Source organism: Topomyia yanbarensis, chromosome 2 (genome assembly GCF_030247195.1).
Source record: "Topomyia yanbarensis strain Yona2022 chromosome 2, ASM3024719v1, whole genome shotgun sequence".
NCBI classification, from domain to species: Eukaryota; Metazoa; Arthropoda; class Insecta; order Diptera; family Culicidae; genus Topomyia; species Topomyia yanbarensis.
The window spans coordinates 407,848,434-407,862,884 of NC_080671.1; the positions used below are offsets into that span (position 1 = coordinate 407,848,434).

Below are 14,451 nucleotides of genomic sequence, written 5' to 3' on the forward strand. Positions count from 1 at the left end.
ACCCCCAATGTCTCCTATAAGCAGATCGTCACCTCTCCCTCTTATCGATCGGGCTCGGGATTTTGACTCACGTCAAAACAAGGAATGTATAAATTCCATCAACGACTGGATTTGTCAGACATCAACATGCCCTATTCATAACTTCTACCCACTGCCAAAGTCTGGCGGCGACTGGGTTAGGTGGGGGGTAAACAGTGATAATAAATATCTCAAGCCATGAGCGCAGTCCACTGGACCTAAAAATAGATAACGAGAGAGATTTTGCCCGATCGATGAGAGGGAGAGGTGGCGATCTTCTTATAGGAAACATTGGGGATCGATGCGTCAATTGGGAGGAATAGGGCTGCAGCGGAGATCACGATACTATTGGGAATATGTGATGACATCATCACAGTTCCTCGATGGCGGAGTGGTTAACGCACCCAACTAGAGACTGGGAGATCACAGGTTCGATTCCTGCTTGAGGACATATCTTTTCTCGGTGATTCCAATAAAAAGGTGAATTTTCACCGTTTCTTCATTCTCACCGTGTTCCAGTCATTCTTTCTCTGTCTGTTTTCCAGTGGACACGTTCATAAAAACCCTTAAGAAAGGAAAAAAACAAAGACTCACGTCAAACAAGGAATATCTGTATTATGTAAATTGGAAAATTAAAGTCCCACATTTTGGCAGTTAATCCTTTGTGCCAAACACTGTCGAAAGCCTATTCAATATCTAGAAGAGCAACTCGAGTGGAACAGCTCTCTGAGATCCTTTCCTTTATTATGTCAGTTACTCTAAAAAAATGAGTACTTGAGTGTCCGACACGAAATACAAACTGCACACGATGAAAAATAGAATTCTCATTGATATATGCCATCATTCTTGTTGGGATGATTTTTTAAAATAATTTACTACTAGAAGAAAGTTAACTAATTTGTCGATAACTAGATACTTCTGCTGGATTTTTAACTGGCTTCAGAATAAAAAAAACCTTGACATTTTTCATCTTTCAGGAAAGTATGCTTATTCAAAGCATTTGTTCAATATTTTGGACTAAGTATCTCAAGGTGATCTCAGGAAGGTTTTTAAGAAGAATGCTAAAAATTCAATCATAACCTGGAGCTTTCTTATTTTTTAAATTATTTTATGATGGATTTGGTCTCATAATAGGTTGTTTCAACAGAGTCTAGAGACAATTCGTGATTTGAAACATTTACATATTTTTGTAGAACTACGTTTTCAATAGGACGTTTGGATTAAAACTATGGACGCTCTCCATAATTAACTGCTGAGTTAGTTTTCAAACTTTTTCCCCATTTGGGAGAAGTATGTGGTTCCAAAGCTGGAAGTGATTTCTGAAGTTAGAAAGTTTCCTTTATTTGATCAACCTTTTTTCGCAAAATTATCATTTCTTAATCTTTCGGTGGTTGCGCTAGTGCACTGAGTGCACGCTGCTCTGAAAATCTAACGAAATCATTTTAGAGCAGTTGCGGCTGCTCGTTCAGTGAGCCATTTACGCGACTTCCGGAGTGAGGATCTATGCTTAATTTTTTCTTGATAGATAGATAAATTTCATAGCAGGATCATGAGAACGTTGATATTGACGTCTTCGAACATTCTTCAAGCGATCTGGTTCGTTGGGGATTGTCTTCAATAATAGTTTGCTCGCCACTGCATTGAAAAAGAATATATGCTGTAGTAATAAAAATGATACCAAGAGTGGTGTCAACTTCGATTCCCAAACTCTCGATCATCTTGGTGTCAAAAGACGGTAAGACGCGATGTTTGATTCTTCGATTAACTGCTACTGCGATTCCTCCCCCAAATCCAACAATTCGATCAAATCGATGAATAAGAAAATTATTTAATTTAATATTTGGTTTTTAAAAAGTTTCGGTCACCACGGTAATATGCATATTATGTACCCTCAAGAAGTTGAAAAATTCGCCTTTACACGTTTTTAATGAACGAGCATTAATTAAAATAAAATTAATTTTTGAAGATCTTATCAAACTTGCAATTAATTACAATTTTGTTAGAAAAATCCCACCCAGTTTGAAAAACTTCAAACGTGGAGATAGAATTCAGCATTGTCATCAAGTGAAACATTGATTACTGCACAAAAATTCATTTTTTCCCTTAATTCTACCTAGATCGGTTGGAGCAAAGGAAGCGAATTGTGAAAACGAAATTGGAAGCGTGGTAGTCATACCTCTTTTAAACGTGTTGCCTATCACTGAAGCATAAGATGACACACCATTGTTCGATTGTGTGACGGAGATAGAAGATTGTATAGGTAGAGAAGTTGTATTTCTATTTTGAACACATGTTTTAATACATGTTTTCTTGAAGTATACCTGAAGAAGCAGGTTTGTTGATTTTGTTGCTCTGTATGGGAATTTAAATTTTTTCTCGAATAGGATATGCCTAGAAATTCGAATTATAGTTTACGCGACAATTAGCGCATTTGAAAGTTTCTGTGATTTCTTTCACTGGACAAGCGTCATTTATATGCGAATCATCACCACAGATCATACATTTCCAAATGACTACTACTTAAATTATTAACCTCATTATGGTTAAAATGAATTAAATAAAGCTTCTGGACAATTGCAGAGCGTTCGTGCCGCTAGCCTTTCTCTGTATAAGAATAATTTATGAAGGAGAAAAGCCAAATAAATGTTATAATTCGTTGGATATTTCGTTCAAACTTTGACCTTGTGGTGACCCATTCAGGACAACCTTGAAAAGTCTATCTATCTTGAAATCATAGAAATAAAATTTATATAACTTCTCCGTGAGATACACGAGAAGTCTTTTGTGGCCAATCAATCCATCCGCTATAACTCGACATTCTTCTCTTCGGCCAATCTGAAAGGAAGCTTCCACGTCCGGAAGGAACATCGAAAGCTCAGTTCGAAAGGCTCTGGAGTCGGGAATCATCAGCTGTTATCGGCGGAGGAGATTGCTGTTTTTTCTCATTGCCCCAGGCATGGCAAAAGCACCGAACGGTGCTGCATGGTAGGCACTTCTACCAATAAACACGCCACCAAGAGCATTGAAGTTGGCACGCCGTACCGGTGCTCAACAGCAGACACCGGTCGGCGATACCAAGGCACCGGTGTCGGTGCCAGCGCATGATATTTAACCACTGTGCTCGTTGCTTCGGCAAAGCACCGACCCGAGTGTTTCTGACTTCGGTAGGCACCGTAACCGAGGTGCATCTCACATCGGCAGGCACCGCAACCGAGGTGTTTCTGACATCGGCAGGCACCGTACCGAGTGTTTTTAAATTCGTAAAACACGGCAGCTTATATTTCGGTAGCGATTATCGCCGCGCTATTGCTGTCGCTTGGTAAGTGGCTCAAAGCAATTTGGTGCGTTCATATGCATGAACGAGCTTGGTACTTTGAAGAATCTGTAATGCACTTTACAGCAAGGAAGGATTAAGTAGGTATGCAAGTAGGAATTATAAATGGATGAATGAATAGATTTAAATTGGCGTTGGTACTGGAGTCGAATTGTACATCTTAGCCAACTCTTACATCAAACAACTTTAGGCCGAGTATTACGTTTGAAAACCATAACTGACCTTTATTCAGTATCAAAATTAAAAAGATTTTTCTGCACTTGGAAATTTAAATATCGTCCGGTCATTTGTATTCTTTAAAAATAAGAGAAAATTCTCTTCTAAAAACTAAAAAAATTAATATTGAGACTAACTATTTAACGATTAATAGCGATTGGATTGTAACCTCCACATTTGTATTACTAAAAGTATCATTGAAAGACTAAAGTGTCAAAGTTTTCCGCTACTTAGTACTAAATAGCTCAGTTTGAAAATTTTATTCAGGTATGGAAATACATATGCGCCTAAATTAAATTGAAAAGCAAATAGGAATGCGTTGTAGAAAAAATGTTGATTTTAAATATTTTTATTCGGTCAACACCTTTCATATGTTTTGTATAATTTTAAGACTTTTGACTCCAAATTGTTAAAATATTATTACCGTTGCCAAATTTACATTAATAGAGGAAGTCGGAAATGTTGCAAGTTCCTAGTTTGACGGTTGTATTTTTCATTTGTCTCGAAATGCTCAAAATAATGTGCCGTCATTATAAAATTAATAAAAATATGATTTCTGAAAAAGTAGTATAAGTCAAGGTCGTTAAGTATCCTGTAAACTATTCAGCTTTAGTCATAACTTCAAAAAGAAATTATGTTTCCAGCCATCAGTCTGGAAAGTGAATATGTCACTGATTGAGAAAACATTTTAGTTTTTAACTCTAGGTAGCAAGATCATTATTTAAAATCTATGGAAATTCTCTTTTGTTTCCGCATAGGCAAAATTGAACATGAAATTGTAGTATTTTAGTAAAATTTCTAAAGTGGCGGCTTCAGCTAACATCAAATGACTTCATGAGTGCCGTGTATAAATTAAACAAAAACTTTAAGACCAATATTTTCAGTCTACCTTTCGAGAAAATGCGAGTGGATCCAACTAGATTGTATTGCAATTTTTAGAATTCAATGCAAATCAGACCAACTCCCGATTACATCTGATCCTATTTTGTCATTCTAATAAATTCAATCAAATATACTGTTCATTTGTCAAAATTTACAGTAAAAGTAAAAAGAAACAACTTATCATATGATAATATGCAAGCGAATAAAGTCAACTCGCGTGGGAACATATTTACATACGCGTTTAAATTTCTATGACTTACACAAACTCAACACAATTTATACCGATGGTCTATTGACGAACCAAGCCAAATTCAAGTATCATTTCTTAAGAATGTTGTTAGCTTTTAGTTTTCACAAACTCTTCAACTCATGTTTGCCATCTCCGACGGACTATAAAAAGTTATGTCGATGATATATGCCCGACCGTATCAGCAAAAATCATCGCATATCCTTACATCGATCACTGTTTCCAGTACAGTTATACTCTCTATGACTGGTAAGTCTACTTACCCACTATACTGTGCAAGAATTGAAATCTCCTTAGACAGTCAAATGAAATTTTATGTAGCTAAAATGCATGCAGAAATTAAATTTTGCCGATCAAATAGTAAAAAACGTATTTGAAGCTGGCTTTTTTATACCTTAAAGCAGAATAGATATAAAAAGGACAAGGTATCGGATCAATTATTACAAATGAAGAATATAGCAAGACAAAAATCTAGTATTCAGATTTCAAACTGAATCACTAGAATGTGGTTTGGGTGATCACTTACCATCTTGTCAACTAAATTTGTCTTTGTTTTATTGAGTTTACATGCGGAATAATGAATATAGCTTATATAGTATAACTATCGAAGAACTGATAAGGACTAGGACACTAGCTAGCGATATTTATGTGCCATAAAAGTAATGAAGTCCGGCCAAAATTCATTTCTATGCATTGTGCTATGTTAGAAGTTTTGTAATGGCACTGGTAATGACGTATAATGCGGAAATAAATCGTATGGGCGCATCTCGATTGTGCCCTAACGCCTTTACATAAGATAACGTGTTTCAAGTAATTTTGAAAACTGAAGTTCTCTGCAGTAGGTAACTTGCTACAAATGATATTAACAATTCCAGTTCCATTAGAGTAAAGCAAAGCCTCCCTCCTTTTTAACTTACCAGGCCGGAGTGCTTGGAATGAATATAAAATATTTGAGAAACATGATCACCTTATACATGACCTTGTTTTAGCGAAGGGCCACAATTTTATATGAGATTAGCTCCTCTGAAAATACGTTTTATTGACCGCAATGATAAAATTAGTACTGTAATTTGACATTCTAATTGAAATTAATTCTTTTTTTCAAAACAACCTGGTAACCCATTCACTTTCCAAGAATAATCGACTTACAGGTAATAGCATCACCGGATAAACTGATTTTTTCAGTGTCTCCATTTTGTCAGCCTAAAAAGCACTATGAGGCAGTTCATCACTATTTTAGCTAAATATTGTAATAGAGTTTGCGACATGAAATGACTCAATACTTTATTATTACGACCAGCAATAGATAGATTATCTAAAAATTGGTACCAAAGTTTCGTATAATAAATAATATCCAAATACTGTGAAATACTCGTGATTGATTGATCGAAAATTCGAAACGTGTGCCCAATTCTAACGCCATAATAAGATTGAGTTGTATAGAAAGACCAACTAAATGGCGGCAATAGGAATAGATTCAAATTGAAGTTAAGCACCATATGTGCGTTATCCGTATAGATTGGAATCATAAAAAAAATAAAAAGATGCTTATCGATGGCAAAGTTCATATCTTTTGCTTTCAATTAGATATACATTTGCAAGAAGATAAAGAAATAGAATTTTCGTTGACTAGTATTTCCAAGACGCAAAATTAAAAAAATCCACTATCCGCGATCTATACTTGCATCGACTTTGGATATTTTATTATTACATATCTAACTAAAAATCAAACCGCCGTGATTATTATATTTGCTGTTCTCTTTTATTCCGTCGCACCGAAAAATCTTTTTTTCTTTCTTTTTGTGCATATGCTAGCGGGCTTAAACATTCTCGCTTTGATACGGGTGCAAAGTCAAAGAGTTTCCGAGGTGTTATCCGAAGTTGAAAGCGCTCGGCTCCGGTGCTTCAGAAATTTTAAAGCACCCGGCACGAGTGTTTTCCGAAGCATCGAAGCACCGGGTCGAAAGTATAACACCGCAACCGACACAGGTGCTTCATTTATCGTGTATCGGTGCTTCTCATCGAGCACTGGCTTGGGGTGCTCATTTCAATACACTCGGTTGCGGTGTTAAAATGCAGCACGCGGTGCCGTGGCGTGTTTGGACATGCCTGTCATTGGCATTACGCTCAATGCGAGGAAATTTACAAATTTCTTTAGCTTCGCATTTAGATAAACTATCGAATGGGTTATTACAATCAATTGGATTTTCGGGTGGAGAATTTACCTTTTTAGAAAGGTTATGCAATCACTCTGAAAAACGTCAACCTAATCCCGGCCCGGAGGGCCGAGTGTCATATCCCATTCGACTCAGTTCGTCGAGATCGGAAAAAGTCTGTATGTGTGTGTATGTATGTGTGTGTATGTGTGTGTATGTATGTGCGTATGTGTCAAATAATGTCACTCATTTTTCTCAGAGATGGCTGGACCGATTTGCCCTAACTTAGTCTCAAATGAAAGGTGCAACCTTCCCATCGGCTGCTATTGAATTTTGGATCGATCGGAATTCTGGTACCGGAATTACGGGTTTCAGAGTGCGGCCACACAGAAATTTCTCCTATAAACTATAGGAAAAATTAAAAATAGAATTTTTATTTTTGATGCTAAATGTGTTCATGGTGCATGAAACGTCGAGATTTGATGCAAACTCGAAAAAAAAATTTGACGACGATTCCCTTTTTTGGATTTTGGCACATTTTTGTCTTTCTCATATAGAAAGGTTATGCAATCACTCTGAAAAACGTCAACCTAATCCTAATTTTTTTTTCGACTCGCATAAGGTTTCTGGATTTTAACAGGGGCGTAGTTGATGGTTTATGGAGAGGGGTTACACCCCCCTCTACTGTTCACTCCCCTCCTTTAAAAATCTCCTTAAATCACCCCTCAGACCACCACCCAATCCAGCCCTCATACCCCTCCCTTTCAACCCCATCATCTTTAAACCACCACTATATCACAAAGCATACCAATTTAAGCTGGGGAGTCGTTCGTTCATGGGACTTTCGCCCTCCTCACATACCCATCCCCGCATGACAAAATGAGTTAGCAAGCAGATACCATTGATCTAATGCTGATTAGGCTAATGGAGTATGATATTTTTTTGTTTCAAGTGTTTCACCGTCGACACGTAGCTCATCAAGTTCGTGGCTGGCATGCCATTGTGTATAAGTGCAAAGTGTACTAAGAATGTAATGGACATTTCCACAATTATGTTGAACATAAAAAGCCTCCGTGCCATAGTTTAGAGAAATGAGAAAGGCACAATTGCACCGCTAGGTGGATTAAAACAGGTTTTTGGTTTCTTTTCAATATTTGGTATACGCCCTTTCTGGGAGAATCCAAACAGTTTGGATGTATTGAATATTTCTTTAGGCTGAATTATTCTTAACAAACAGGCAAAAACAGAAGCTATCAAGATTTGTAACCGGATCAAACAAAAGATCAAATCAGACTGATGGCTCTTGATGATCTTTAGTTTTCTTTTAACTGAACCACTGAAGTAACTGAAAAACTATTAGTTTGTTAGCTTATTAGTATAGTTAGTTTAGTAAGATACAGGTGAAACTTCTATATCCACGAAAAACAATCTTTCTGTTTTAGTCACAACAACCCAATTGATGACTGCGATAATAAATTTTACAAATATATTGTAAGTGTTCCAAAACTGGATAAGAATAAGAATAAAGTTTTTATAGATTTGAAGTTTACCCCTGGGACGGTTGCATGAGTTACATTCGCATCCCAACGATATCAAATTTAAAATAGAATTTTTTATCGATTTGAATTTTTTAAACATTTATTTTATAAAATAAACAATGTTGTATAACTTTTCAGGTGGCATCCAACGGGGACAAAAGATTGAAATGGTGAGTTAACGAAATCAATTATGTGAAAAAATTACCCCAGAGACAGAAATCGCACCTGCAACCCATGGGATTCGGGCCGAATGCACAAACCTTTATGCCATCACTGGGCTATGATGACGGCACAAGACGAACACATGGTTATCGCATTAGCGATCGTGATCGTACCACTGCTTGGTATCAGGTTTGAATCCTGCCTTTGGGGTGATTTTTTCCCACAATTGCTAATATCAATAAAAAAAAAGTCTTAAATGAGGTACGTCAAAAGCCGAAAAAATCTATTGTTTAATTCGAACGGCGGGTTCACTCCCGTCATATCTCTGTTAACTGGGCAGTTGACAGAAATCGACAGCATCTATTAGCTCTGTCACCCACCGACGGCGAGGCAGAGGCAGCGATAGGATCTTTATCGCCGATGCGATAACCTTGTGTTCTTCGTTGATCGTCATCATAGCCCTAGAATAGTATAAATTACTATTTACACCTATCCGATCCATTTCAGTGACGAATATTCGCATGTGAATGCTTATATTTAAAGCACGTGAAAGAGTATTGGCTTCCGTGCCCGGTACTGAACCGGCACTGAATCGGATCGGAAAGGTGTGGATTTGGCTTAAGGTCCTGTGCATTAGGTCGGAGTCCCAAGAGTTGCAGGCTCGACGCCTGCCGCTGGGGTAATTTTTTCACATAATAACTTATCCTCATTTCGATCTGTTTTCTTCGTTGGATACCACCAGAAAAAGGTTTGAGTAAGGTATTTACCTCAAAACCCAAAAAAATAATTTATTAAATATGTTATAATATATTGGCAAAAAAAATTGTTTCGGTATTAATTGCTTTAGGAAGTATTGTGGAAACTATGTAACTTTAAAACATATTTCGTTTTGGAGAACATGTACACAATCGCTAATAACCGCAGAGCTAAACTTCGTATTTTGCCTTGTTGAGGACACCAAGCAGATCTAGTATTTGGGACTGAAGCTGGAACCATTTAATCGTTGCACCGAATTTGCCATTACAAGGCAATTTCATGAAAGAGATTTACAAAAACTAGCAAGAAATCGGTCAAACTTTGCTATTATCGCTAAACAACGATTCTATGATACTGCGAAAGACAATTCCAACGGTAAATTACAGATTAATGATTGCACTTTGGTTACTCTTCCGTTTGATATCCAAATTGACCTACGTGCAGTAAAATCGACGGAGAAAGTAGTTTACCTAGTTTCAAAATGTTACCCTTATGTTAAATCATGCATCATCAATTTATGAATACACCACTCATGGAACAGAATAATTCTGAAAGGACGCTGCCGGTTTTCACATAATTTCCATTTGTATACCTCAAGTAATATTTGAGCTCTGAGCCTGCCCCGTACTGTTACTAACCCGCCCAGTTTCAGGGCATGACCTCACGAAATGTTGATTCTAAGAACATTAGAGCAAAACAAGCGACCGAGTTGATATCTTCACAAAGAGTGACGTATTCACCACTGCTGATCGAATCACTACGCTCGGTCAGTAAATAAATCACTTTCAATACTTTGCATAAAAAGCATCTCCACTTCACGAGTTCTTTCGATTATTGCCCGGCTAGCATTGTGCCGCGTTCGTCAACAGCCAAAACCAGTTTACTGCAAGTTCAAACACAAGTTTGACCAGTTTCCGCGCGCTGATAGCGGCCGGAATTCCCGTATCTACACAAACTGGTATAATATCATCATCACCTTCACGTAGCAGAGTGTGTTTAGCTAAATACGCGAGAATATCAGAACGAACATCATGACATGGCTGATAAGAAAGTTCTCTAAAAGTATCCACCGAGTGAGTCATAGGAATATGGGAATTTTAGCAAAAACCGGTCCTTCCCAATAAGTGCGTTCTATGGTCGGGCAGAGTGCAGAACTGTCGGGGGGTTCATCAGCTCTTTAAAGTATGTTTACAGGTTTCGATCGGTTCAATATAATATTGCTTCTAATTCTTCCAATAACAATTAAATTAACACGTCTGGTACAGTTTTGCACCATTTTTTTCTTAACACGTAATGCCTTCAAGTACACAACAAGTAAATAACAGTTGAATCTAAATACCTAATAGCACGCAGCACTTATCCATGATGATGGCCATCTGAAGAAGCTGTATCCTCTAGTGCACCTGTGTTAGGACTAGCAGATCGTCCCGGGGCACAGCAGTAGCACGACGGTATTTTTTGCGTAGCACTTATCCTGTCTACCGTAACCAGAACTCTGGAGGGGGTTTTCCCGTGTGGTCACGCTATCGTGAGTTTCGTCCGATGTGACGCGTAGACTCGTACGCGTACTAATGAATACGGCAAACGGTTTGTTGACTTGAAGCCGCACCGACGCCGTCGGTTATGTAGGGCTAGGTACCGAATGAACGAGAATCTACGGGGCCGAACCACCAGTGTGAACCGTCTGGTGTCCGATTAAAGACTATCGCACCAGACTTGATGCCTTCGGCACAGCACATCTTTAGGCTACGATATACTTCAGAAAGCCGGTTTCCGTTTGCTGATTTTATGCGCATACCAGTTGAAGTGGCGGGGTTTGGAACATAAACTAGAGGAGGAGCCTAGCGTAAAATGCTCCTTCTGGCTAGAATAGATCGCTGTTGGGCTTTCTGCTATTGATTTGTATTCTGCTCATTTTGTAACAGATTAGTTAATTGAGTTCATCTAGGTGTAATTGGAGCCAGAACATGGAAAGCGGTGTAATAGTTTTTAGCTTATTATACCTAATAAACATATTAAAAGAAGTGTTTTTTACCAAGACAGTTGCAGGTACATGTCATACGTCCTCTTATACAGCTCATAAGGGTTAAACAGAATACTCTGCCACTGACGCAGCGTCGGAACAAGATCACCTCCTACGACACAGAAAGCAATCCATGATTAAATTAATTTTCCAACTCGGGTTTTAACGCTCCGTCCACGACGGAGCATTTTGTTTAAACCTTTAGGCATGTATGCAGATGTAAATGGAACGAATCTTATATGAAAATTTAATATTATTAGTGGTAATAAAATTATAGGGGAGTCCCGGGCTTGCAAGAATCCGGGGGTTAGTTGTCGGAGTCCCCTTCTCTCCGTTTCTATTACACATATACAAGCCCGTAGCGGGTGGTTGGACGGATTAAAAAAAATAGAAAACAGAAATCTTAATCTGCTTTATAGAACAAGTGAGAGTTAATAATGAAATAAGTCGGGATAAGTGCGATATTTCAAGCCAAAGTAAAAACAAAGAGGGCGTACAACTGAGACTCCGCTAAGGCCGCCAGGTGATCACGCTATCGACTTAAACATATGGCAGTGTCTCTTATTGTATACTTCAAGTAATGTGAAATACATTCTCCAATGTGTTTATGTTACTTTTCATTTTGTTTTGTAGAAGTTTTGGGCGATATTGTGTTTTCGAGCGCAATAAGCATTTTTTTTAAATTTTTAACATCAATTATTTTCTTTTCTGCAATTCACTCCAAAGCAAGAATTTTTTTCTTGTGTATCTCGTCAACGCAAGGGAGGTTCACTTCAGATTTTCGTCTAAAGAATTTCGTAAATTTGCTTTTAAATATAGAGTACGTGTCCAAGTCAATATGTCGTGATATTGAGCTGGAAAAACAGTGGCAAGTATCGATTGCTATACAATTTTATTGAAAAGACATTTAACGTGATTTTTAAGACTCTTGAAGCATTTTATTTCTATTTGATTGCTTGATTTCTGGCGTACCGGCAACCTACACCATATATACCGCTAACTTACTCCAAAGCTTATGGGATTCCCGTGTCACTTATTTATGTTTATTTATATGAATAAAAATCCTGCTAACTACCACCTCGCTCCCCTATTTGGGGTTTTCCCGTCATTATCCATGTGGCCGGTTTGGGACAGCGTGGTTCGATGAATATAATTTGTTTTTGGCATGCGAAATCCAATTTGCAGTTCTAATGAAGTTTCGTCACCATAACTCATTTAAACAGAATATTCCCCATCGGCAGTTGGAAACCAAGACATTCAACAATATTCTTAGAATGCTCCATATGTAACTTTCAAGCGGTTTCACATTTAGATTAGAACAATGTTACTGGGAAAAGTTGTGTTAGCATTCACATTACGTATGCCAGATGACGTTTTGCAAAATCTGTGTCCAGCTTAGAAAAGAATCTATATCTGTGCATTGTATTTTTAGCGGGGGTGCTTAACAACACTGCTTAGGGTATAACAGCGATTCATGGTTAATTTTGTGATATTTTAAGACCCATTATATCTGAAACTCTAATATTTGTCAAAAACTACAAGGGACAGCCCTATGGGGTTACACGAACTGTCGACGTAGGACTATACTGCTTAGTGTAAAATATTTATTTTCTTAGTACATTTAGAGTAATAATAAATCAAATATAATCCTTACGTATAGTTTAAGCACAACCAATCAACATCGAATGTTACATATTGAACCAAACCTTCTTGGTTATCAGGTAATTTCTTTTGTAGTAGGTGATCGAATCCGATTAAACTTATTTGAGAAGATCCGAAGAAAGGAGATAGATTGCTATCATGCAGGTTACGCATGCAACCGCTAACAAACAGGGATGCCACATTGAAATCTGTGTTTCGGTCAAATATATCTTTTTACCACCTGTGATAACTGAAACAGGAAAAAATCCATGATAAATTTCCGAAAAATCTCAATATTTCCAAAAATCTGTGCAATTTTCATCAAGATGCCAGAAATCTGCCATCTGTAAAAAAGAATCTGTGATACAAAATTTGTGAAAAAAAAATCTGTGACATTACAGAAAAATCTGTGAATACAGAAACTGGCTGTGAAAACACACAGCGGCACAGCGCAGTGATCTGCTCCGACTGCCGTTCAACAGGCAACTGATCTTGTCCGGCCAAACCCGTTCTTTAAATAGTCGATGATGACATCATTCATAGAAGCGTAGCGCGTAGGTACGCAAATCTGGACTTACTGTATCGATTTTGTTGGCTACTTTCGGCAAATTTGAGACTAAGAGAAACGAAAGCAATGAAATTGAAAGACGGATAGGTATTCTAGAGCGAATCAGTTATAAACTTAGAACGGAAAACTAGAACTAGGCAGGCTCATATGGGCATGATCGAAAGGAAATGAATTTTTTGCCGCCGGCGTCGGCGGTAAAACATGATGATGAGTTATGTTCTACCATAGACCATGCGGTAGACTTGGGTGAAACGCCCAACTCCTACTCTGCAGAAGGCAAAAAATTCTTCACATTTCCTTTCGATCATGCCCATATGAGCCTGCCTAGTTCTAGTTTTCCGTTCTAAGTTTATAACTGATTCGCTCTAGAATACCTATCCGTCTTTCAATTTCATTGCTTTCGTTTCTGTTAGTCTCAAATTTGCCGAAAATAGCCAACAAAATCGATACAGTAGAACCTTGCGGCAATTAAAACATAGTAACATATAAATCTGGACTTGGGAAGCGCTATCTTGTAGGATACCCATAGCTTATGGGATTTCGACTAATTGGGGCTGTGGCCGATTATTTCGTCCGCGTCAACATGTAGCGCCATACTTTCTTTGGCAAAGTTGTTGTACTCACTAGGGCCTACAACTTAGAGTAATTGGGTATCCAATTATTTGATAACTATGCCGCCAGGGGTGCTATGAAGAAAGAGTAAATAAATCGAACTTCTCGTCGTAAATTGGACTATCATCAAATGGATTCAATCTCCGGAGCTTCTGGATGGTAGAAAGTATACACACCAAAAAATAATGAAATTTAAACGACATGTAAATCAATACGAATGTAAACATACAACACAGAAAAAAATATTTTGTAATTTTAAGTTTATTTTCATGCACATATTTGGAGCATGTACATAAAT

At 37.7% G+C, this 14,451-nt stretch overlaps 1 protein-coding gene across 1 annotated transcript in view; it reads right to left on the reverse strand.

The window, feature by feature from the left end:
- Nucleotides 1-11,003, reverse strand: part of LOC131680876 (uncharacterized) — a 39,515-nt gene extending 28,512 nt beyond the window's left edge. The window contains exon 1 of the mRNA XM_058961591.1: nt 10,649-11,003. Coding sequence (XP_058817574.1) covers nt 10,649-10,685 — 37 coding nt within the window. The 5' untranslated portion in view covers nt 10,686-11,003. The remainder of the gene's footprint in view (nt 1-10,648) is intronic.
- Between the last annotated feature and the right edge of the window lie 3,448 nt (nt 11,004-14,451).